General features: G+C 34.8%; 1 protein-coding gene across 1 annotated transcript; it reads left to right on the top strand.

Annotated features, from left to right (window-relative positions):
* The first annotated feature begins 1,089 nt into the window (after nucleotides 1-1,089).
* On the top strand, nucleotides 1,090-21,714 carry LOC119789515 (prolylcarboxypeptidase (angiotensinase C)). The gene is made up of 9 exons (XM_038294432.1): nucleotides 1,090-1,577; nucleotides 9,877-10,017; nucleotides 10,116-10,217; nucleotides 10,333-10,514; nucleotides 10,706-10,863; nucleotides 11,692-11,864; nucleotides 14,480-14,647; nucleotides 14,731-14,918; nucleotides 20,904-21,714. Exons 1-9 carry the CDS (start codon nucleotides 1,329-1,331, stop codon nucleotides 21,148-21,150), a joined length of 1,608 nt encoding a protein of 535 aa, XP_038150360.1. The 5' UTR covers nucleotides 1,090-1,328; the 3' UTR covers nucleotides 21,151-21,714.
* The last annotated feature ends 537 nt before the right edge of the window (nucleotides 21,715-22,251 follow it).

Raw genomic sequence — 22,251 nt, 5'->3', positions numbered from 1 at the left:
GGGCAGCTTTAGTACTTGAGTCAACATTCAAATATCAGATAAACCTCAAACTCCCATCAACCATTGCGTTAGAGACGACCAGTGTCAGCGTCTTCTGTTTGAAGGCGCATCAGCCATCTTGTGAGTGGCATTTTGTAAGCCCCAATCAAAGTTTTCTTCAGTGTTTGGAAACTTTGTTCTCCAAGGAAAAAGAATAATAAATTTTTTACTCTCATCTATTTTGAATAAACCGTTTTAATATATCTTTGAACCAAACTATGTTAAAGCAACCAATGGGTAATGCAAACTGTATCCATACATATGCTAAAATCTAATTTTATTTGTCTCCAAAATTTCTTGAATTCATTCAAATAATATGTACAATGAACGTTTTTCAAAAATATCATTCTACAGGGCGAAGATAAAACTAAAAATTACTCAGTGTTTAATGCAAAAATATAACTATAAAAATATAACTATAAAAGAAAATATAAATAATAATAGTAAAAGATAATTTTATTATAGTTATATAGTCAAAACTAAACAGTATTTAGTACTTCAGTCATTTTACATTTGCATATCAAATATATTATTTATACTATTAAGGACTTCTTTTTTTCTTTCTTTTTTCCTTTTTTCTTTCCTTTCTTTCTTTTCTCTAGGCCCTATTCCCCTTCCCAGCTTCTTTTCCTCATAATGATGAGGATGATGACAATGTCATTAATCATCATCATGAAAACTATAATGTTTAGCCTATTAGCTAAAAAAATATGGAATTGACATGAACTGATTAAGAAGTCTGGTCAAAAAAAAAGTACATTTGTTAATACTCATTCCCTCATTAACCATATTATATGAAACAGAGAAACATCAAAGCAGGCCAAGAGCACAGCTTTTACCTATTGGAATATTATTCTTTCTCTAAAGTGTTTTATGCCTCCCAAAAACAAAAAATAAAACAAGGCACCCCAAAATTTGTACACTTGAAGAATGTTTTTGTAAAACTAGCGACTATATATTGTTGGGAAATAATGTAAAAACAAAACCATAAATAAATACCCCTCACAAGATGGCGGCTACGTTGACGTACGTCCCTTAAGCTCAAGCGGCGTTCAGCTACAAACCAGCCATCTGCTTTGTTTACCTCCCTAGCTGCTTGCCTAACAGAGATAAATCAAAAGTTTGGAACATTTTCCAAGTCTTTTACATCTAATATTCGCTCTGTAGAGGCGGGTTTCAGAATCTGCTCTCAAACTAAATCCAAGTTGACAAGCTAAATGGCAACACCTCCCTGGACCTGCTGACAGAGCGAATCTCACTTCCTCTCCTCTCCAGGGCGAGTAGACTTAATGCAACTGCAGCAGACATCATGCGGTGATCATCTGCAGAAGTACAGCACAGCGAGGGTTTTACACTGGAGCTGCATGATGGCTGGAGGCAGGAGTTTGGACACAATCGCTGCTACCTGTGTCATAACTTTGTGTTTGACTTGTTTGCACGTGACCTCATTAAAGTCACAACTTTTCACCAGACTTGGAGAGCAGCGCAGCACCACGGAGCCCCCTATCAGCTATAAAACATTATACTTCGCTCAAAAGGTGAGAGAAAGAAAAAACAACCATTTATTTATTTTTTTTATTTTTATTTCTTTGATATATGCAACCTTATGCATTAAGTTCTTAATTTGCTTCCGCCTTTATTATTTCTTTCACTTCCCCATTACTGCATGATTCACACCTTTGGTAGTCAAAGAAAAACAAAAATGTTACCTGTATTTTTAATAAGTGTTGCGTGTAATTGAACTTGAGCATCCAGTGTAGTTATCATTTTAAAATTAGTATTATATATTGTTTGTGGTAAGCAACATTAAACATAAATCAATGTGCTATTAAATGTCATGTATTAATGTTAATAATCAATATAATTGGCCCTAGAATGGATCTTTGAGGTAGTCCACGTGCTTTTTATTTGCTTGGATAAGTAAAGTCTATATTGGTACTTCCAGTATACTTGGAGAAAGATCCAAGGACCTCACACTATGCAGTGCAAAAATGGATTATACTGTGTATTAATTAAGCTTTCTATTAAGTCTTAAAAATTATTGAAATGGATTATAACCTGTACATGTTATTCATAAAAGAGTCCAGATTAAATCCCAAAAAGTACATACATTACCACGTTTTTAGGTTTAAAAAGCAAAAAGAAGGTATAATATAAAGAATCAATCATTAATGTCCAGATTTAACTAGTCTAAGCATTATATATTGATTGACTGATTGACTTTATTGATCTCACAATGGAGAAATTGACTTGTTATATCAGCTCAAATAGTCAAAGAAGAAGAATGTGCCAAAGGAAGAAAAAGCTGCATGGGATGTATACAGTATATACAGTGTGTCCATTTTTTTAAAAATAGGATCATATAGATGGATATTTATATAAATAGCTATTGCACTGGGTGTCAAATATAAAGAAACAGGTTATTGCAGAGGGTATCAAATGGTACATTGCACATTATACATTGCACAAGTTATTGCAGTTGTAGTGTCGTGATGTAGAGTCTGGTTGTAGCAGGGATGAATGACCTGTGGTAGCGCTCCTTTTTGCAAACAGGGTGTAAAAGTCTTTTACTAAAGAAGCTGCTTAGCTCCTCTACAGACTGGAGCTGAGGTTGGAAGGTGTTGTCCATGATGGATGTAAGCTTGGACAGCAATCTTAGTCTAAAGGGAAAAAGGGGTTTGCTAGTTTTACATAATTTCCAGAACAGAAAATAAAATCCAGTTAGGAATACCAACAAAGTTTACATTTTCTGAAATGGAAAATGTGTTATAGCCCTGATTCTATCTGTGCAGCGTTTCTATCTTTTATGGATTTATTCATTAGTTGGTTTTATTGTCCAAAGTTTCCTAAGAGGAAAAAAAAATAAAAGACCACTTGCTCTTTATAAAATCCCCACTTTACCTGAAACCTAAAGAGGTTCATGTTGTGTGTCTACAAACAATGGGTGTTTCCATCTGACTTCCTGTAGTGAAGGGAAAGCCATCACAATTGGCTCTGTTCCTGCCAGCAGAACCGGAATCCTCCTACCTGGCTTTCTGCCTAAAGAGGTCTCCAGGGCCCAGTGAAAATAAAACGATTTACTCCTCTGGGTGGTTTGAAAGATCTTCATTCAGCCTGCACATTTTCTTTGTATCGTTACTTCGTAGAGATTCGGATTACATTTCGGATTATGTGCAGCGGTACACGGCACATCTTGTTGTAGTCAAAACAAGAAGCATCTGGGTGCAGTGCAAATGTACATCAATCATGCCTCATCTTCAGGGACAACGGTACTAAAAAGAGATGAAAAAAAGAATTTAAAATTTTTTCACAATTTGCCAATAGTTTTCAATTTGTAATTTATATTTTAATCCTTTGTTGATCATGTGTGTTGTTATATTGGCTATTATCAATATAAAAAACACACACGATCAATCACTATGAGATTATATAGGCCTGATAGTGATGGCTCAAAGATACTGCAAATTATCTCATTTGTTATTTACAAAACTCTTCTCTTCTTTTGTTTTTGAACCCCTGTAAATTAAGCAGTTAATTATTAAAGAAATGTAAATGATTTTTTTATTGAAAAAAAAACAAGAACAGCTCTTTCAACCCTAACATTTGAAAGGGAATAAGCTCTGACTTACTGTTATGTTAGATTGCTAAATCATTTATTAATTTGTTGTAACTATCAAGGAGCTTAGAGCCGCCTTTCTGTTGTGATTAATTATTAAATGTTTTGATCAGCATCAGAGGTGGGATGACATTGGGGATGGAGTGCTTTGACACTAATTTGCCTAATAATTCAAAGCAGATATCCAGTAATCAGAGTCTGTATACTAAAGTGTCTCCTGCAAGATACTGTTAGGGCTAGTGCATAAATATTTCCACCTTAGACACCAATCTCGGGATTCGTTTTCAACAAATTGTTAAACTGTGATTTTAAAAATATTGCAAATAGTTAATCCAGCATGGCAAATGGAATTGGACTATTCAAAAGAAAGAAAAAACAACAACTTCCTTTTATATCATGAGTCTCACTTCTGCTTCTCTAAAATGTGCTGCAAAAATAAGCAGCCAATATGAATCTAAAACATAAATTGATCTTTTTTAGAAGCTTCTTTACATTCCTTTCCTCTGACTGTATTTTTGAATACCTTATTGATATTGAAAATAGCTAAATTTGAAGCCCTTTCCCCCAGTAATGACTGCCACTCTGAAAAGTGGTGTCAGCGTTTTCAATGATGGTGGTCATTTCCATAATCAACTGATCTCAGTCATGAGTAAATTTCTCTGTACATCTAGTTTATGTACTTATAATACACTTGTATAGTTCTGATTTCTGAATGAAAAAGTATCTACGTAAAAATGAGTATCATGCTTTTGTTTGTACATGACACCATTGTTTTAGACATTTTAGTCCTTATTTGCCATCAGGAAACGGAGACGTCTGTGTTGCTATGCAAACTGATGAAACCAGGGAAATAATGTGCCTTCTGGTAGTAAAGGACAGTTATGATAAAGCCTCTGCTCTCAACAATGTTTTGATGTGTAGACAATGCTCCACACCTGTTCCTGCCCACAGCATCCTGTCCAATCAACCGTGCTGAAAAGAATATAAAGACCATTTCCTCTCTTTTAACGACCCCCCCCTTCCCACCCTTATTGTCTCGTCTTATGTAAGCTCTCGTTTGCCAATCGGTGAGAATTGTGCACTCCTTAAAGAAACGTTAAAAAAATAAAACCGTTGTGAATTACTTTGCAATACCTATATTAGCTCTTCTGTTATCTGAAATTTAATAACTTCTCACCAAACCCTTTCCAATTTCACCCAACTTAATTAATAAAGCACCAAAAAAAAAAAATAGAAAAGCAAATAGACACAAACTAAATGAAATAAAAATGATGAAACTATCTTAAAACAGACACCACGCTGTGTATTAAGAGTTTCCACAAAAAGGGGGGTGGGGGGGCTTTTAAAGAAGATTTAAAAACCATCAGGGATGTCGCCTGTTTTCCACACGTTGTAGTTCAGGCCGTTGTGATGGCAGCGCCAAGTGGTTCAGCGTTGTCATAAGGAAATCCTTTTGACTCCAATCTGTCTCTAGACAATGAATGGAAGTGTCCTTTAGCATCCTACAACTTAACTGCTGCAACTGGTCTGATTATTGGACTCTGTGTGCTTAAAAACCAAATGTAGGTTCAGGACATTTTCTATAGTGATGATAAAGATCTACAGTGCAAGTTAAGGCTTTTTTTTTCTATATTTCCTAACAGAAGTATGTATATTTTTTATATATATATATATATATATATATATATATATATATATATATATATATATATATAATTTATTTATTTTTTGCTTGAGTAACAAAGATCAATAATAAATAATAAATATGATGAGGAAGGGAAAGTACTCTGAATACCCTAAATTATATCCATTGCTCCTGGACCCTTTAAATAGTAGAGTTCACCTCTTCTTTCTACAAAAACTCACTGGTTCTGGGAAGGCTGATGAGGTTGGACATTAATTGGACAGAAAAACTGTTGGCAAATCTAAACTTTATGAAATAATGACATTGTGGAGAAGTTTGTCATAAGCTATGGAGGGACACATCAAACGTGAAAGAATGTACTCGGATAGGATTAGACAAAAATGCTGGCCTACAAACAAAAAACCCCATTGGTTATAAACTAAGATTGCCATGAACACAGCATCCCTCAGATAACAGAAGTTTGAGAAGGGTCTAGGAATTATGTGTGTGTTCATGTTCTTAAATAAACTGCCGAATTTAACATGGAATGGTTCAAGTCAAAACCCATTCATGTGTTATAATTACCCAATTAAAGTCTAGACCTTAATCTGATTAAAAAGGCAAGACTTAAGGGATGATAATCCTTAATACTGTCTGTCCAATCAGACTGAGCCTGAGCTATTTGCCAAATAATTATTTCATTCTCTACATGTGAAAAGCAGGCAAAGACAAACCCCAAAGAAATTGGATATTAAACTGTACGTATAATTTTGAAAACTTTAATTTATATTTATTTAACAGTTATGCTTTCATTTTTGATTGTGTATCATATGAAAAATTTATATATTAAACACATAACAAAAAATGTCTAAGAACAATACCATTCCAAAGCAGAGCGTAATGTATGGAAGAGGATTAGAGCCACTGGAAAAAAGAAAAGTTAACTGATTTTTTTAATTTTATTTCAGTTTAATATGGGGGAAAAAATTTTGTCTCAGAATTCTGACTTTTTTCTCAGAATTCTAACTTTTTTTAAATCAGAATTCTGACTTTTTTTTAATCAGAATTCTGACTTTTTTTAAATCAGAATTCTGACTTTTTTTTAATCAGAATTCTGACTTTTTTTTTAATCAGAATTCTGACTCTTTTTTTAATCAGAATTCTGACTTTTTTTTTATCAGAATTCTGACTTTAATCTCAGAACTCTGACTTTTTTATCAGAATTCTGACTCTAATCTCAGAATTCTGACTTTTCTCAGAATTCTGACTTTAATCTCAGAACTCTGACTTTTTTATCAGAATTCTGACTCTAATCTCAGAATTCTGACTTTTCTCAGAATTCTGACTTTAATCTCAGAATTTTTTTTTTAATTAGAATTCTGACTTTAATCTCAGAATTCTGACTTTTTTTAATCAGAATTCTGACTTTAATCTCAGAATTCTGACTGTAATCTCAGAATTTTTATTTATTTTTTTTTATTACAATTCTGACTTTTTTAAAAATCAGAATTCTGACTTTTTTTTCCTCAGAATTCTGACTTTAATCTCAGAATTCTAACTTTTTCTCATATTGTACTGAAATAATATTAAAAAATCAGTTAACTTTTTTTTTCCCCAGTGGCCCTAATCCTCTTCCGTAGTAAGGTGCTGCAACCACTAAGATATTTAATTGAGTCCAAATGAAATAGAGGCTTTGACCACATGGTGGCAGTAGAGCTTCAGTTCTTTATGTGTTATGAAAGCAGATTTACAGGCAGTGTGTCATGCATACTGAGTGGATGAGTTAGCTTGGTTTTGCTGAAGCACTAAACCCCATAAAGAAAGGGTTCTCTCCCGTCTTTTTAAAATCCACATTTTATTAGAATATTTTTCTCCGTGCAATAAAAAAGATGAAGATTTTGCTTCAGAGTCATTTTATGGTTAAATTCCACCTAAGCTGGATAGCTACCCTTTAAAACATCGGAATAACCAAAGATATACAATGGAAGACATTCATGATAAAGTAGCTGAAGTTCTTTGTTCACACACGTTACAGCATGTTTGGCCCGTACCAGTTATCTCTGCTGCCAAACTGCAGAACATTTCCTTTAAACTGTCTCATTGTCCGCTCACCCTTAAAAAACACTGCCAAGTGCAGGAATTGAGGCTTGAATGAACACACTGAGGCCCACAGAATCTTTTTGCTGTCACTGGCTCATAAAAACCCTGCCTCCTTTGTTTCTTCCATGGAGGGGACAGAGCGACGATAGGGGGGGGGAAACAAAACAGAAACATTTTGTATTTAGTGCTGAGAGCTGTTTCAGAGGCTGGACCTTAGAAAAACCTCATGGGGTCGTTTTCTCCCCGAAGCTGCCTTTGTTAAGGAAAGAACACGGGGAAATATGGTTGAAAGGGAAAGAAAATGTCCAGGACTCCCTGAGGGTTTGTGAAAAAGGATATTTCAGAGCTCGAAGAAGCTGGAACTAATGTGGCATCTTCTTTAAATGGTTCCAGAATTTCTCTATACAAATTGGTGCTAATTACCCTAAAGTCCAAAGTCGGGGTGTGACCTAAGAGCAGCTTACATTTTAGAAGTGTGGCCAATTCATACTATGTTCTTTTTATTTCATCTTTAGTTTAAATTTGACATTTTTTGTTTTTGGTGGGGAGAGGAGGGGCATTTATCAGATTGAGGTAGGGCTGCAACTAACGGATTATTTTGATAATCAACTAATCTGTCGATCATTTTATCAATTAATCAATTAATAATCGGATAGCCAAAGGTTAGACTTTTTATGTTTTCTTAACTTATATGCAAAATATTTATATTTTTTCACAATTTTGATATGCACAAATCAAAGCAGAATCATGTATTAGCATGATACAGCCAGAGTCCAGGCTGACATCTGACTGAGAAGATGCAGCATTGTAGCATACCTCACCCTAGTTTGCTAAACAGAACTGGTCGTCAGTTATATACGGTATGCTGGTTTAGACCCAACCTGCCGTAATCTACAGCTTTAATTGCAGAGACATGCCTGTTCTACAAAGCACTGCTTAGTCTTTCACATTTCTATTTGTAAAAAAAATTTAATGTTTTCCTCCCACCTCAGATACATAGACTACTTTCTGTTGTTCATCGCACATATTTACTTATGCTTATCTCAGTGATGTGAATGAATGTTAAAAAGTTCAAGGGATATTAGTGCTTTAGCAAGGCATCATTAACTTATTCTAAATAGGCTCCTAGAGGTTTGCTTCAATTGCACAAATGTTAATAAATGACACCCTCTACAGCTGTTCTTTATCAAGATATATTATTAAATAGCTTTTCTTAATATCTTTTTTTAATAGTTTGTGTGTCTGGTAATAATGAGTGGAACTGTACAGGTTATTATGGTATCCATGATCAGGGCAATGAACAGTGTACCAATGATCAGAATAAGAAAGAGGCTAGTACTGAACATAGAGCCTGCTTCTGTAGTTGCATTTAAATTGACTATTAAGCTGCCCCTCATGATCCCATCTTAATTCCCAGCACTGTTGCAGAGAAATAAAAAATCATGATCAGTTCATGCTTTTAAATACAGAAACCATTTTTATACCAGAAAAAGAAGAAAGTTATAATCATGATTTGACTCATTGAGTCTATTTTGCTAACTTTTTATCATTTTTCATGTTTGATTTTACCTGATTATTTTTTTCAACATATTTTTTTTAGGTAAATTCCTTTCCATAATTCTTGGAAGGATACGGTAAATGTTTACCAACATTGTGAAACATGTGTAACAGGTTTAAAGACACAGAACTACCTTGTTTATTGCAAATATAATATGTATTTGGAAAGGTAATGATGCCCCCCCAAGTCTGCAATATAAAATGGGGGAAAGAAAATCAATGAAAATGAGAAATGCTGGAGCCATATCTAACTACTAATGAAAATTGATTTGGCCTAGAACCAGAAAGCTGAAGCATTTAGTAGCTAAATCACTGATGTAAAGCAGGATACTTTAACGTTATTAGTGTACCATGATATGGTATGAATGCAGAGTGGCTGAGACAAAAAGGCAGAAATAAAACCCTAAGAGGGCAAACGGATTAAGAACTTTTTACAAGTTGAAAAGTCTTAGTATCAATAAATTCAATCTTAATATTGGCATATGTCATTAAAACTTTTTAGGCAGAAAAATATAAGCCTGTAAAGATTGTGGTGTTCCGATTTATATTTAGCTGCTCGTTAAGTGTTTTTACAGTCAAGAAAAACCTTCAATTTTTACATTAAAAATGCTTTTAAAAAGTCTTTAAAACATATTTTAACATGTAATTCTTGTTTTTATAGATTTCTTAAAAATTATGCTAAAATCCTTTAAAATATCTCAGAACAAAATAAAATACAGACTTTGATGGTGTTTCTTCAAAATTACTTTCACTTTTTTAATTCTTTTCCTCCTAATGAAAAGTTTCAAGTCTAGGCTGTAATATTTAGTGTGCAGGTAAATTTTAAATCCCAAACTAATGAATGCATTGCACAATTATCTGTCAGAAATAACCATAGTTATTGATGCACATCAATCTATATGCATCATTTGTTGCTGACCTTTTTTTTTCCCGCTCACAGATTGATCACTTTGGATTCCTCCAAGATGGCACCTTTAAGCAGAGATACCTTGTGGCTGACAAACACTGGCACCAGCCAGATGGACCTATCTTATTTTACACCGGGAATGAAGGCGATATCACCTGGTTCTGCAACAACACTGTAAGTATCCACGTGTCCACCCATATGATCTAGTTTTATATAAAACATTTACCTGTTTTCTTGTTGTTGTTGTAAAAATATATATATTTTTTTTTCAGGGCTTTATGTGGGAAGTTGCTGAACAGTTGGGCGCCATGCTTGTTTTTGCTGAACATCGCTACTATGGAGAGTCCTTGCCATTTGGACAAGCTTCCTATAGTGTGAGTTAAGATACAAACAGGCTAGTCTACACGCAATAAACTACTTTATCAATTTAATTATATTAAAGATTATGCATGTTAATAAGATATCCATTTTTAAATTGAAAACCTGCAGGACAGCAAACACCTGAATTACCTGACATCAGAGCAGGCCCTTGCAGATTTTGCTGTGCTGATTGAGAACCTAAAAAGTACTATACCTGGTGCACGAAACAGCCCTGTCATCGCCATCGGAGGTTCCTATGGAGGGATGCTCTCCGCCTGGTTCAGGATGAAATATCCTAATATTGTTATTGGGTAAGCTTTTCATGCACACATTGCATGGTTTATGTATTTTTTTTATTTGATGGAGTGAAGACAGACACTTGAAACTAGTTGACTTGTCTGGACAGTAGTTTAGAAATCTTCTCTGTATAGTACTGATGGTAATGGATTAGAGGTTTTCCAGAGAAAAAATAGAATCGGTTCTGTTTGTTCTCGGCTTTCAGGGCGTTGGCAGCGTCTGCACCAATATGGCAGTTTCCTGACATGGTGCCATGTGGAGATTTCTATAAAGTAGTAACGCAGGACTTTGCCAAAAGTGGCGATAACTGTGATGCAAACATCAGAAGATCATGGAAGGCTATAAATAATCTCTCCTCTTCAGGTGAGTTGCACTGTAATGAAGCGCTTGTCTGTCTGCAGGTAAATCATTTGCAACTGCTTTAGATTAGAAAAAGCATTTAGTCTTATCTCCCATAACATCACTTGTATTGTTTATCAATAAAAAGTGGTACTTTTTTAAGAAGAGACCTTTCTTAGGGAAGAATATTATAAGGTGTAGCTAATCATTTTGAATGTTATTTGAATGTTTTAAAGCTCCAATAATTATTTGCACTTTTAATGATGTGAACCTTCATGTTACCTATTTAGAAGAGCATGTAATTTCTAAAGGAAGTATAAAGATTAAATAGAAATTATTCAGGTTATACACTACCTGCTTTGAGAATGGATTATGTACTGCATAGAAAGGTAGTTTATGTAATTTCATTCCAGTTATTTTATGAGATCCATTTGAATTAATAGGAACAAAAAGGAAAATCTTAGAAAGAATTAGAAAAATAATGAAAAGGTATTAGATTTAAAATGAGCCTTGTTGCACAAAAAAAAAAAAAAACGGAATTCCTTGCTCAAGGTAACTTATGTATGTATTTCCACAAACGCACCATGCACACAAATATGAGACTCAGCTCCTTTGTAAATACGTTGAAGTAAATGAGTGTTTGCTTTCTCCTGAACAGCCTAATTTGACAAGAAGCTCAAACATCTAAGCTCTGATAGCTAAGGAAAGATGTGGTTTTTATATTATGCTCACTTCTCCTGTTTTTATTATACAAAAAAATCATAATGAAAAGCATTTCAGGCATTCTGCTTCATAATGTTTTTGTTAAATTTTGACTAAATTACTTTTTATTTTTTTCCACCTACCATCAAGCATCTGGTCTTCAATGGCTGTCAGAAGAGTTCAGTTTATGCACTCCTCTAAAAAACAACAACGATGCTGTTAGCTTTAAAAGCTGGCTTCAAGAGACCTGGGTGAATCTGGCCATGGTGGACTATCCGTACGAAGCCAATTTCCTTCAGCCCCTGCCTGCCTGGCCAATCCAGGTAAAGACTTTTGGATCCATTTACTGGGAAATACGTTGTTTTATAGCCTAGCTCGGGTTTAGTTGTATAATTTCTTTCTTTTTAATTTCTTTCTTATATCTTTTTCCTAGATGTGCTTCGTGTGAAAGAGAAATAGAGCCTGTTAAGATCTATTAGAAAAGTCAAGTCACAATCAAACTTTAAATAGAAAGTCGTTATGCTTCTTTAATGCAATTACAGCTTTGAGTATTTGGGATGCTTCTCTTTCAGCTTTGAGCTTTTGTAGATTGATCAAAGTTTTCGTTAATTTGTTTTTGTACAAGGTAAGTCAGATTGGGCAAATGGCATCGTTGGACATCACTTTTTTTTTTTTAATTCATAATTAAATTGATGTGTAAACCTTCACACTGAAATTCCAACTCATAATTCTACTCTGACCGGAGCCCTTCTCCTGTAGATCTAGGTGTATATTCCAGGTCATTCCCCTTAAAGACAAATCTCTACCCCAGTTTCAAGCCTTTTGGGGTCACCAGGTTTTTACTAAATGATTGCCCAGTATTTGGCGCCATCTATCTTTTCATAACCCTGAGAACCTCCCCTATCCTTTCTGAAGTATGACCATTGCCATGGTGGAATGGTGTCTTTACGGTGCAGTTTAAGTCCCCTTTCTCTCATAGCATTTTTCCTGTTGGCCAAAAAGTTGTTTTTGGTCTCATATCTGTCTTACTAATGACTTGCTAATAGGGTTTTTTATTGAGGAAATTGAATGTAAAGGGGCCTGCTATACTTTTCAAATTTGTATTCATTCTTTTCTTTGTGTGGTTCTATCTAGGGCTGCAACTAACTAATTATTTTGCAAATCCATTAATCTGTCGGTTGTTAATAATCGGATAGCAAACTGTTTTTCAAAGACTTTTTACTATATTAAACCAGGTGTAACTAAAACATTTCAGCTTGAGGACTTCTGAATAGAGCATATTGACAGACGAAAAAGCTATTTTATCTTAAATGCTAAAGTTTTATATATTTTTTATTTATTTTTTTTTTTTTGTATAATTGCTGCTCAAGGGTTGGTTGATCTGTCACCTAAAGGCATATTTTAGTCCGTCTATTTTAGTCTATTTTAGTTTAGGCATTTACTAAATTAGTTGACGGATTATTACAATAAGTGATCAATCTCAATTAATCTGAATAATTGTTTCAGCCCTACTTCTATCACATAAAATCAAAATGAATGCATGGAGGTAATGGAATAAATAAAAAAAAAAGGGCAATGAGTGTTTTCCGCAACTTTATTTGGGGGCAGTGCATTTTCATAAGTGTATAGTAAATGCTGTCTTTCTTTACAGTCCTTTAGTTTGCATCCCAGGGTTCCCCACCAGAATCTGTCTTCCTCTACTCTGATACATTTCTGTTATTTATTTTTGAGCCATTGAAAAGAACCATGAGCATCATGTTACATCATGTGAAATGAGCACTAAATGGTCACTTTTATTTTTTTGGTTTCTTTATCTTAATGTATGCAACCCCTATGGGTGGTTTAAGCGGTTTAGGCAGTGGGTGCAAAGAGGAGCTTTTTTAATGACAAAGCTAATGTGATTATCTGAGTGTGTGTGAGAACGGGGTATTGAAGGCTTAGAGGAGGGAAATCTGTTGGCAGAGATGAATGTATAAAACTAATCCTATCTGAAAAGTACGGAGAAGGTGCTTTGGAGCTGTGGGTTTTTTTTCTCTCCACAGTATAAATCTTTAGTCGGACATGTCTGTGGCCCTCCTCAGCCATCGACCACCAACTCCTCCCCTGCCCAAAACAAAAGCCTTAGTAACAAACTCCACTCTGATGCCGATCCCCTCCAACCTCTAAAAATAAAGAGAGCCCAGTTTTTCTGCCTCACAAAAGGTGCAGAACAACAGCGCTGTCCAATTCTGCCGCTGCAACCATAACAACACACAGCGAAATCAAACAGGAGCCGAAACGCAAATATTTATCACTCATGTTAATAACGCAGAGAAATCAGCTAGTCAAAGAAAACAGGAATGAGACCTAAACCCTGTGACATTTTTAAATTATTTAACTTGTCTTTTTTTTCTTCTAAGTAATAAATTCAAGTTCATTCCAGGCAGTTTCATATGCAAATCAGGCGCCACCTTTATGCATAGAAAAACAATTTATGGCCCTCAAGAAAAGCATTCTTTAGACTCGTAAAGAACTTAAATCTAACAGTCGGATGCCTGAATCTTTTTTTTTACTCACACAGAGCTTCTAAAAGATGACCTAACTTTGTTTTGGACCAATCTCAGTTGTTTTTCTTCTGCTTTTAAACAGCGGGGGCCATTTCACCCCTTTGCCTTTTCTACCTTTGGAGTCTGGGCGGTTTCATACCTGACACTTCCAAGATATTTGCACACATACCACATTGGTATCGCTGCTCCTTAGAAACTATATAATAGTAGCTCCTGCATCTTTTGAGTTTTTAGGAGAAAAAGTTGTTTTTGTTTTGCTTGGAAACGGGATTTTTGTCAGTAAAATAATTAAATAATATACATTCAACTAATTCAAAATATAAACACACATAATATAGATACAGATTTGTGAGGAAGCAAATTGACTTTTGAAATCTGCTGTTTTTTTAAAGGTGGTGTGCAAGTATCTCAATTTTAATTCCACCGTATCAGACTACCAGCTGTTACAAGGTGTTGCCCAAGCAGCAAAGGTCTACTACAACTACACTGGAAATTCTCCTTGCCTGAATACATCTCAGACGGCAACCGGCAGCCTCGGTGCCCTCGGCTGGTTCTTCCAGGTACACAGCTTATGGATTTACAGAGATATTAGTCTGCAGGTTTACCTCTCAGAGTAAATGTGTGTTTAATCCCTCCACCTCAGGCTTGCACAGAGATGGTGATGCCAATGTGCACAGATGGAGTCCAGGACATGTTTGAACCAGAGGAGTGGAACTTCCAGGCCTTCTCTGATGAGTGTAACTCCGTCTTCGGTGTCAGGCCTCGCGCCGATTGGGCTGGCACGGTGTATGGGGGGAAAAAGATTGGTTCCCATAGCAACATTATCTTCAGGTATGAAAACATGCTGAAATACAGGCAATGCCAGTGGTTTTTTTTAGGGGGGTTATTGATGACTTAAATAAGAACTTTTTCCTTGCGTAGCCTCTGGTTGTTGCCTTTCGTTTTCTTTTTTATAATTTTAAGTAAGTAGAATTTTATTCATTTAGGTTTTATGGAAAAAAAAAACGTACCAAGTTCTTCACAGAACACAAGAAATAAGTTCTAAATAATCTTAGAACTCAGAAATCTTGGGCTGAAGCCCTATTTATTGGGGGTCTAATCATGCAGGGCTCTAAAAGTTTCAAAATGTTTATTATGACACTTCAAATTAACTCCAGTCGAATGAAGCTAAGGCTGGAATGTGAGCTCTTCTGCTTATCCCTGTGAAAAGTCTTGCTATAATATTCTGCACAATCTAAATGCAATTCACAGCAAATTTGTTAAAACAGGTAAAGGAACCATTAAAATAATCCAACAAAGACAAACTAAAAGCATAAAACCATCTCTGATTCACAACAAAAGACGGTAGATTTGAGCTTCTTAATAATTATTTATTAATAAAACATTTTTTGAGCTAATTGATTTGAATGCTAAACAAGAAATTTCCGTCAAGATCTCTGAGATTTTAATGAAAAACAGATCCTAGGTAGTTGATGTGCTTTCTGAACTTAGAATTCAGGAATCTTTATTAGTTTTAATCATTAAAATGCTTTAATTTTGTTGGTATTCAAATAATCTAGGGTTTCAAGGAACGATATAACTGTATCATCAGCATATAAATCACACAAAACATAATTAAAACAGCGAATGATCCAGCCTAATGTTGCAATGTAAAGTAAAAATAGGATTGGAACAAGAACAGGTATGGATGTACATCTGGGTCTGAAGAGTCTGAGAACATTTGTTTTATGCGAACCCTGAAAAATCTCTTTAAAATGTAAAATATAAACTACTGTTAAACAATATCAGGCAATCTGAAATGTGGGAGCCTTTTAATCAAGATGACATGATGAACTACCTCAAGTCCAAGAGGCCTAAAACTGAATACTCTCTTGAGTCAGCTGCAATTGCGTAGTCCCCACATATTTTAAGCAAAGCAGTTTCCATTGAGTTAATGTCATGAAACCCAGACTGTAAGTTGTCCAATATATTGTTGCTCTTTAGAAAATAAGCATGTTTATGCATTAAACCCTCTTGAAAAAACTTGATATTAGATATTGGGTAATAACTGCTGTGTAATGAGTGAGCAATGTGAGATCTCTTTAAAATCAGGTTAACAATTGCTTGTTAAAAATCAATAAGGGCTATGCACATTTACTATACACATTTACTACAGTATATACATTTACTATGCACATTCAACACAAAAGATGAAGAATCTTTACGTAAACAGGGCTCACTTCAATCAAACACATTGATAAATCGGAGGACATCAAGAGAGCTTGCTTTTGTTTTCATACGAAGCAACTAATATCCTGGAAAGTAACAGAATTAAAACCGGACCAAGTTAAAAATGACAGGTCTTTTACTATATTATATGTAAAAGAAATGTTGAAGGACAATTGCTAAACTTAAATGAGCATCTTTAAAAATAATGTAGAAACAACTGCAGTCGGATTTAGTATTGACTCGAACTTGAGGGACATCAGGAGCCACCGTCATCTTAATGCAATGGTTCTCAAACTTTTTCTGTCATTCCCCACTTTGGACAAGGGGGAATTTTCAAGCCCCGCCTGTCCCCATCGCCCCAACACAATACTAATGAAATATGCAACAATCTTAAAATGTTCCAATTTTATTGAAGTAACAAGTAGTATCTAAATACAAACTATCTACATCAAATAACAGCAAGCTCAAAAATAAAGAAAATAAAAATGCAGCTGCCACTCTGCAATCTGTTAATAAAAGAAAAGAAATGAAATCCATCTGGCAAGACAGGTCTATTTATCCCTGCATCAGTGGCTGCAATGAGCCTGTTTTGCATTGCACAGTTTCTCAAAACGGGGTTGCAGGCTTGATACTGCCACTCGCAAGTCATGCTCAATGTTCAGCTGAGATGGGAGTGGGAGAAATAACGTTGTTAGAGAAAGACAAAAAGTGAGTAAAAACACCCAAATAATATAGAGCTACTTTTTTCTGTCCATTAATGTTTATTATTATTATTATTTTTGTTTTATTAATGTTTAATTTATTACAATACTAACCCTCCTCCTTTACCCGGTTTGTGACCGGCAAAATGAACCATAAAGAGACACTATGGCGGAGTTACAATTTTTTTTAAACTTTTTTAAACGTTTTCTTTTTTTCCCTTGTGGTCCACCAAGGAGCCTACAAATCACGGTACAACATGAACATGCTGCTGTGTGAATCAAACGCCGTTATTTATTTAAGATAAAATATTTCAAATTCAGTTATTTATGATCAACCTGCGCCGTCAATCCCGGCGCATGTGCGCTTTATTTGCAGTCTGGACGCTGAGGGTAAACATGCTGTGTCTCTGCAGCGCTGAGAGGGACTCCTGCGATAGCGGGGGAGAACGGGGTGGGGATGGGGGAGGCGCCCCACGGCAGCACCTGCCGCTGGAGGACAAGAAAAGGAACGATACGTGCTTTCATGTAAAAGTCTCCAAAAGTCGCTAGATTTGTCGCTAGTCGCTTTTTTGAAAAATAGTCGCTGGAGGGGTCTGAAATCTAGCAACAAAGTCGCTGAGTTGGCAACACACAACATTATTACAAATAATATGCCGACGTTACGTCAATCATTATTTTGGCACTTCAGTTCCAGGTGAAATGTTTCTCATATCTAATGTTCTTTTAATTAGACTGCATGTAGGCTAGTAATGATTACTTTGTGGGTTTGATTGGTCTAAAAAGCGGCAACATACAGCTATAAGGACAGTTTGCTCTCACACGTTCTACATTTCACACAACACACACCCACACACACCGGAACTTGGCGCGCCCCACCTGTCACGTCTCAATTCCCCACCAGTGGGTCGCGCCACACACTTTGAGAACCGCGGTCTTAATGGTACCAAACAGGGCTTCAGGGTGTCTTTCTTTAGAAGCAATGAGGTTTGCAAAATAAACAGTGTGGCTTTTTTTTTTTTAATTAAACTTGTCATCTAGAAAAAATGAATTATTTCTTTTTAGATGTAATCTGTGTATTTCAAGTTTCGATACTTCTCACAGGCGTTCAACTTTGCAAAAAGTTTTCTACGTATATTTTCAATCATTCTAGATAAAAATTTCAAACATCTGATGATGTTTTACCTAAAAGATGCCACCGCATTTGAAATAGATTTACAATGATTGTCAAAGGTTTTGACAAATGTAGACACATCCTCTTCATCAATGTTAGAACCAAACAGCAGGAAATCGGTCAGAGCTGTCCTGATTAATGATTCTCCTTTTCATTAACACTTGTGGTTGTAATGGGTGCAAATTAAATGAGAGGTTGAAATAAATGCAGCTATGGTCACTGCCATTTGAACCTGAGATACTAATATGATTATCCAATAGAGAAAACTAACGAGTGGGGTATACTAGACAAACATAATTTTTGTGGTTATTTTTTCATATTTTAAGGAGCATTATCCTACTAATAGACCTAATTAATACCCATTTAAGGTTTTCCTGTAGAGGCCAGTAGATCATTTAAATGGCTCCTATATCACAAACCGTAAACTTTGAGAAGATCTCCCATCACTATGGAAGACCAATAGTCTAGATATGGCAGGCCCTCTGCTGTGACCTACAATGGATATAAAACACTTTTCCTTATATTCTCTTAGTGTTTCAGTTAATCCCTCATCAGTGTTTGCAAAATCTCAGCAATCAGTGTGAACTATTATAAAATGGAAATTTGAAGGCAAATCATGAATTGATTTGTTCCTTTATTCTTTAGAATTTGTTTCCACAACCTTGGAGTATTTAGACATTATTTCTGTGAAATCTTAATTTCAGGACTTTATTTGTTCGTTTTTTTATTTTATTTTATTTTATTTTATTTATAACAGGATGAAGGTAAGATCCTTCTGCTTTTTATTTATTTTATTTTATTTTTTTTTTTTTAAAGAGAACAAATCTTATTGTAGGAATGATTAACTTTGCTCAATTTTGAGCTATAATCCTGCAGCATGAGATCCATCCCTCCTTCTCACTTGGATCAGATTACCCCGGTAGGACCTTTTAATGAATCATTCATTTATTCAGGTATGTTGGGAGAATTGAAATCAGCTAGAAGTTGCAGGATACTAGCTTGGGTAGACATTTGTTGGACAACCTAGGTAAGAAATAAGAACATATTTACCAGCAGGTGTGCCATTGAGCACTGTCTATAGTCTGAAACACTACATTTTGATATAACTTTCATTTTGGTTTGCCTTATGTACTGTCTGCCATTTTGCTCCTATGCTAAGCTGTTCTCATGCAGGTATACACTCGCATGGGCCCAGCTATGTACACAAAACACTAGAGAACAACACAGAGAGATGATGTGTGACATCCTACCACAGTTCAAAATCAAAGATGCAGTTTCTGAGTCCATCAGATTAATATTCTAATAGAAAATATCAAATATTGATGAAAATTTTAGCTATATGAAGCAAATACATGACAATAGATACATGACATTTTATTTGACTGCTATGCTAAACGCTGTTGTTGAAAGATGGATTGGTTTTTCACTCTTGTATGATGATGATGATGGGGCCATTAAACTGTGAGCTCATGCTGCTCAAGAGATTAATAATAACACAGAATCATCAGCATTTTTTTTTCTTGATTTTATTTCAAGCAAAGCCTTTATTGAACACTTTTAGTGGCAGTCACATCCTTGATTACTTTAATAAAGGGTACACTATTTTGTGACATCTACATTTTCATTCTGTGTGAGCGCGTCACTTTAATGCCCCGAATTATTCAGAATGAAGTCTGATGGGGGTTGCATTATTTAGTATAAAAGACCCTCATGAAAAATATTGGATTTCAGAATAAAAATGAAATTGAGTGCAACATTATTATTGTCAACTAACCAAGTAACAAAAAGTAGAATTTAAAAACACTTTTGTTAACCGAAATAAAAATAAGAACTGGGCCTTACAGAACAAAAAGAACTAACCAAACAAAAGTATACAAAATTAATTAAAACTAAATTATAAGAGAGAATGTGCTTAGTTTTAGTTTGTGTCTTTATTACAATGTGAATATGAGGACTAGTCTCTAGTTGCTGTTTTCACTTAAAAAAAAAAAATATATTTTCCATACCCCATAACAACAGCAGATGGCAAGTATGACAGATCCTTTTTGTGCTGCTGGTCTGTCCTTATCTGGGATATTTTCTACTACTATTATTATTATTATTATTATTATTATTATTTTATTTTATATTATTTTTTTTTTATTTATTTCCACACAATGTAAATGGTATTAGAAAAACTAGACTAAAACTATAGGCATTTTCAAAAAATAAAAACTAAACATAATAAACGTGATAATACTTCAAACTAAAATGGAACTGAAAATCAGAAGTCAAATCTAATTAATAAATGAATAATAAAATCAAGGCTATTTAAACATTGATTGAGCATGAAGACTGGCTGTGTTAGCCAGTACCATACCATTAATCGTATTTATTTCCAGAAATAAGTGATCCAGGGTCAATGAGTTTTAAAAATGACCGTAATTGGTTAAAAACAGACAAAACAAGAACATTAACAGGCTTCCTTTATCCCTCTGAATGGAAATTAGACTTGTTCTCACATATGGTAAATCTTTTTTAAACTAGTTGCTTCCCTAGGACACCTGTCTTATAAAAAAAGCCAATTATTTGTATTCAGGGTTGGTTGAGAGCAAATTCCAGAATTTTAGCATGCTTTATCTTCTAAACCAGGAAGGAAGTCTTTCAAATTCTGTTAATATACCCAATTATCAATGTTGCAACAGGTTGGAATTTGCATACATTTCTAAGTGTTTGTCTCTGATGTTGATGCTTTAGTAACGGAGGACTTGATCCATGGTCAGCTGGTGGAGTGACATCCAACATAACACAGTCTCTGGTTTCCATTCTGATTCCTGATGGCGCTCACCATTTGGACCTCCGCTACAGCAACAAACTCGATCCACCTTCGGTCCGAGATGCAAGAGCTTTAGAGCTCAAGTACTTTCAGAAGTGGATCAGGCAAGCTCAGAAATCAACTGGAACTAGACCGTCCATTTCCAAAAACTGGAAAATGTTTACATAAGATCTTTAGTGGTGTGAACTGCAATATTTAACGTCAACCGGGGCGACACGGAGATTCATAAGGTGCTGTCTAATAAAATGATGCCAAAGTTTTGCCTTTTTCTAAATCTTTTTCTGTTTTTTGGAAATGTCATTTTGTTTGCTATTTTTTATCTAGTTAGAAACACTCCATTTTAAATGGGTAAAATGTTTTGCTTTTCATTTTTGCAAAGATGCTACAATAAATATACTTTTCATTCAGTTACTCAAACTCTCATTATAATGACTTGGCAAATATTGGCACATTTTTATGTGTATGAATTAATTTTAAGTAAAATCAATTATGGCTTTTCTGCCCACATGATATTTTTCTTTTTTGGAAATCAGGACTTTGGAAACCCTTAATTTTTTATTTTAAAATGCCAGTTTTTTGTATTATTGAATCAGCTAATTTAGTCACTTGCTGTTTTATTTTGCATAAATGATCCTCAGGAGAAAATTCTGACACCAAAATATGAACTAAATTCTTTGAATTGAATGTATTTGCTGCATTAAGATCAATAATAAAATACAGTTTTCTGTTAAAGCATTTTAAGTGATGCTTTTTTTTGTGGCATTTTTTCTGTTGTTCTACAGTAGATGTTACAAATTACAATTAGTCAAAACAACAAACAGTGGCTTCTGAAACTTCTCATACCCTATTTGACTTTTTCAGCATTTCATTGTGTTTCACAATAAATTCTGTAGGTGTTTTATTAATACATTATCTCAGATGATAGACTACCCCAAAGTGGACGACTGTGGAGCTAAAAGAAAATATTTGTACCGGTATTCACTCGAATCAATGCATTGCATTTTTAGTTAACAGGTCTTTTACAGTAGGTTTCTGTAAGCATTGCATATCTAACAAAAAGGTTTTCCCACTCATGTTTGCTAAACAGCACAAGATCAGTCTGATTGAATGGAAAGTGACTGAAAATCATTCATAGGTCACTAAAATGACTTTGTTTTAGATCTGGACTTTGACTGGACCAGTATTATGAACCACTGTTTTATTGCTTAGAGCAGTAGAGCTTTCCTGACCCTTTTTAAGAAGAATGTCTCCACAGCATGTAGCTGTCTA

Source organism: Cyprinodon tularosa, unplaced genomic scaffold, assembly GCF_016077235.1.
Source record: "Cyprinodon tularosa strain WSP-4 unplaced genomic scaffold, ASM1607723v1 ctg34, whole genome shotgun sequence".
In the NCBI taxonomy this organism is placed as follows: domain Eukaryota; kingdom Metazoa; phylum Chordata; class Actinopteri; order Cyprinodontiformes; family Cyprinodontidae; genus Cyprinodon; species Cyprinodon tularosa.
Note: the sequence above shows the minus strand (reverse complement) of the source record. Positions and strands in the feature narration are given on the sequence as shown.

Bases quoted from the DNA above. Each gene is read 5' to 3' on its own strand.
- LOC119789515 (XM_038294432.1), top strand. From the start codon at position 1,329: ATGCAACTGCAGCAGACATCATGCGGTGATCATCTGCAGAAGTACAGC. The intron at 10,018-10,115 runs GTAAGTATCCAC...TTTTTTTTTCAG, and splicing joins CCTGGTTCTGCAACAACACT to GGCTTTATGTGGGAAGTTGC. The intron at 11,865-14,479 runs GTAAAGACTTTT...GTTTTTTTAAAG, and splicing joins TGCCTGCCTGGCCAATCCAG to GTGGTGTGCAAGTATCTCAA.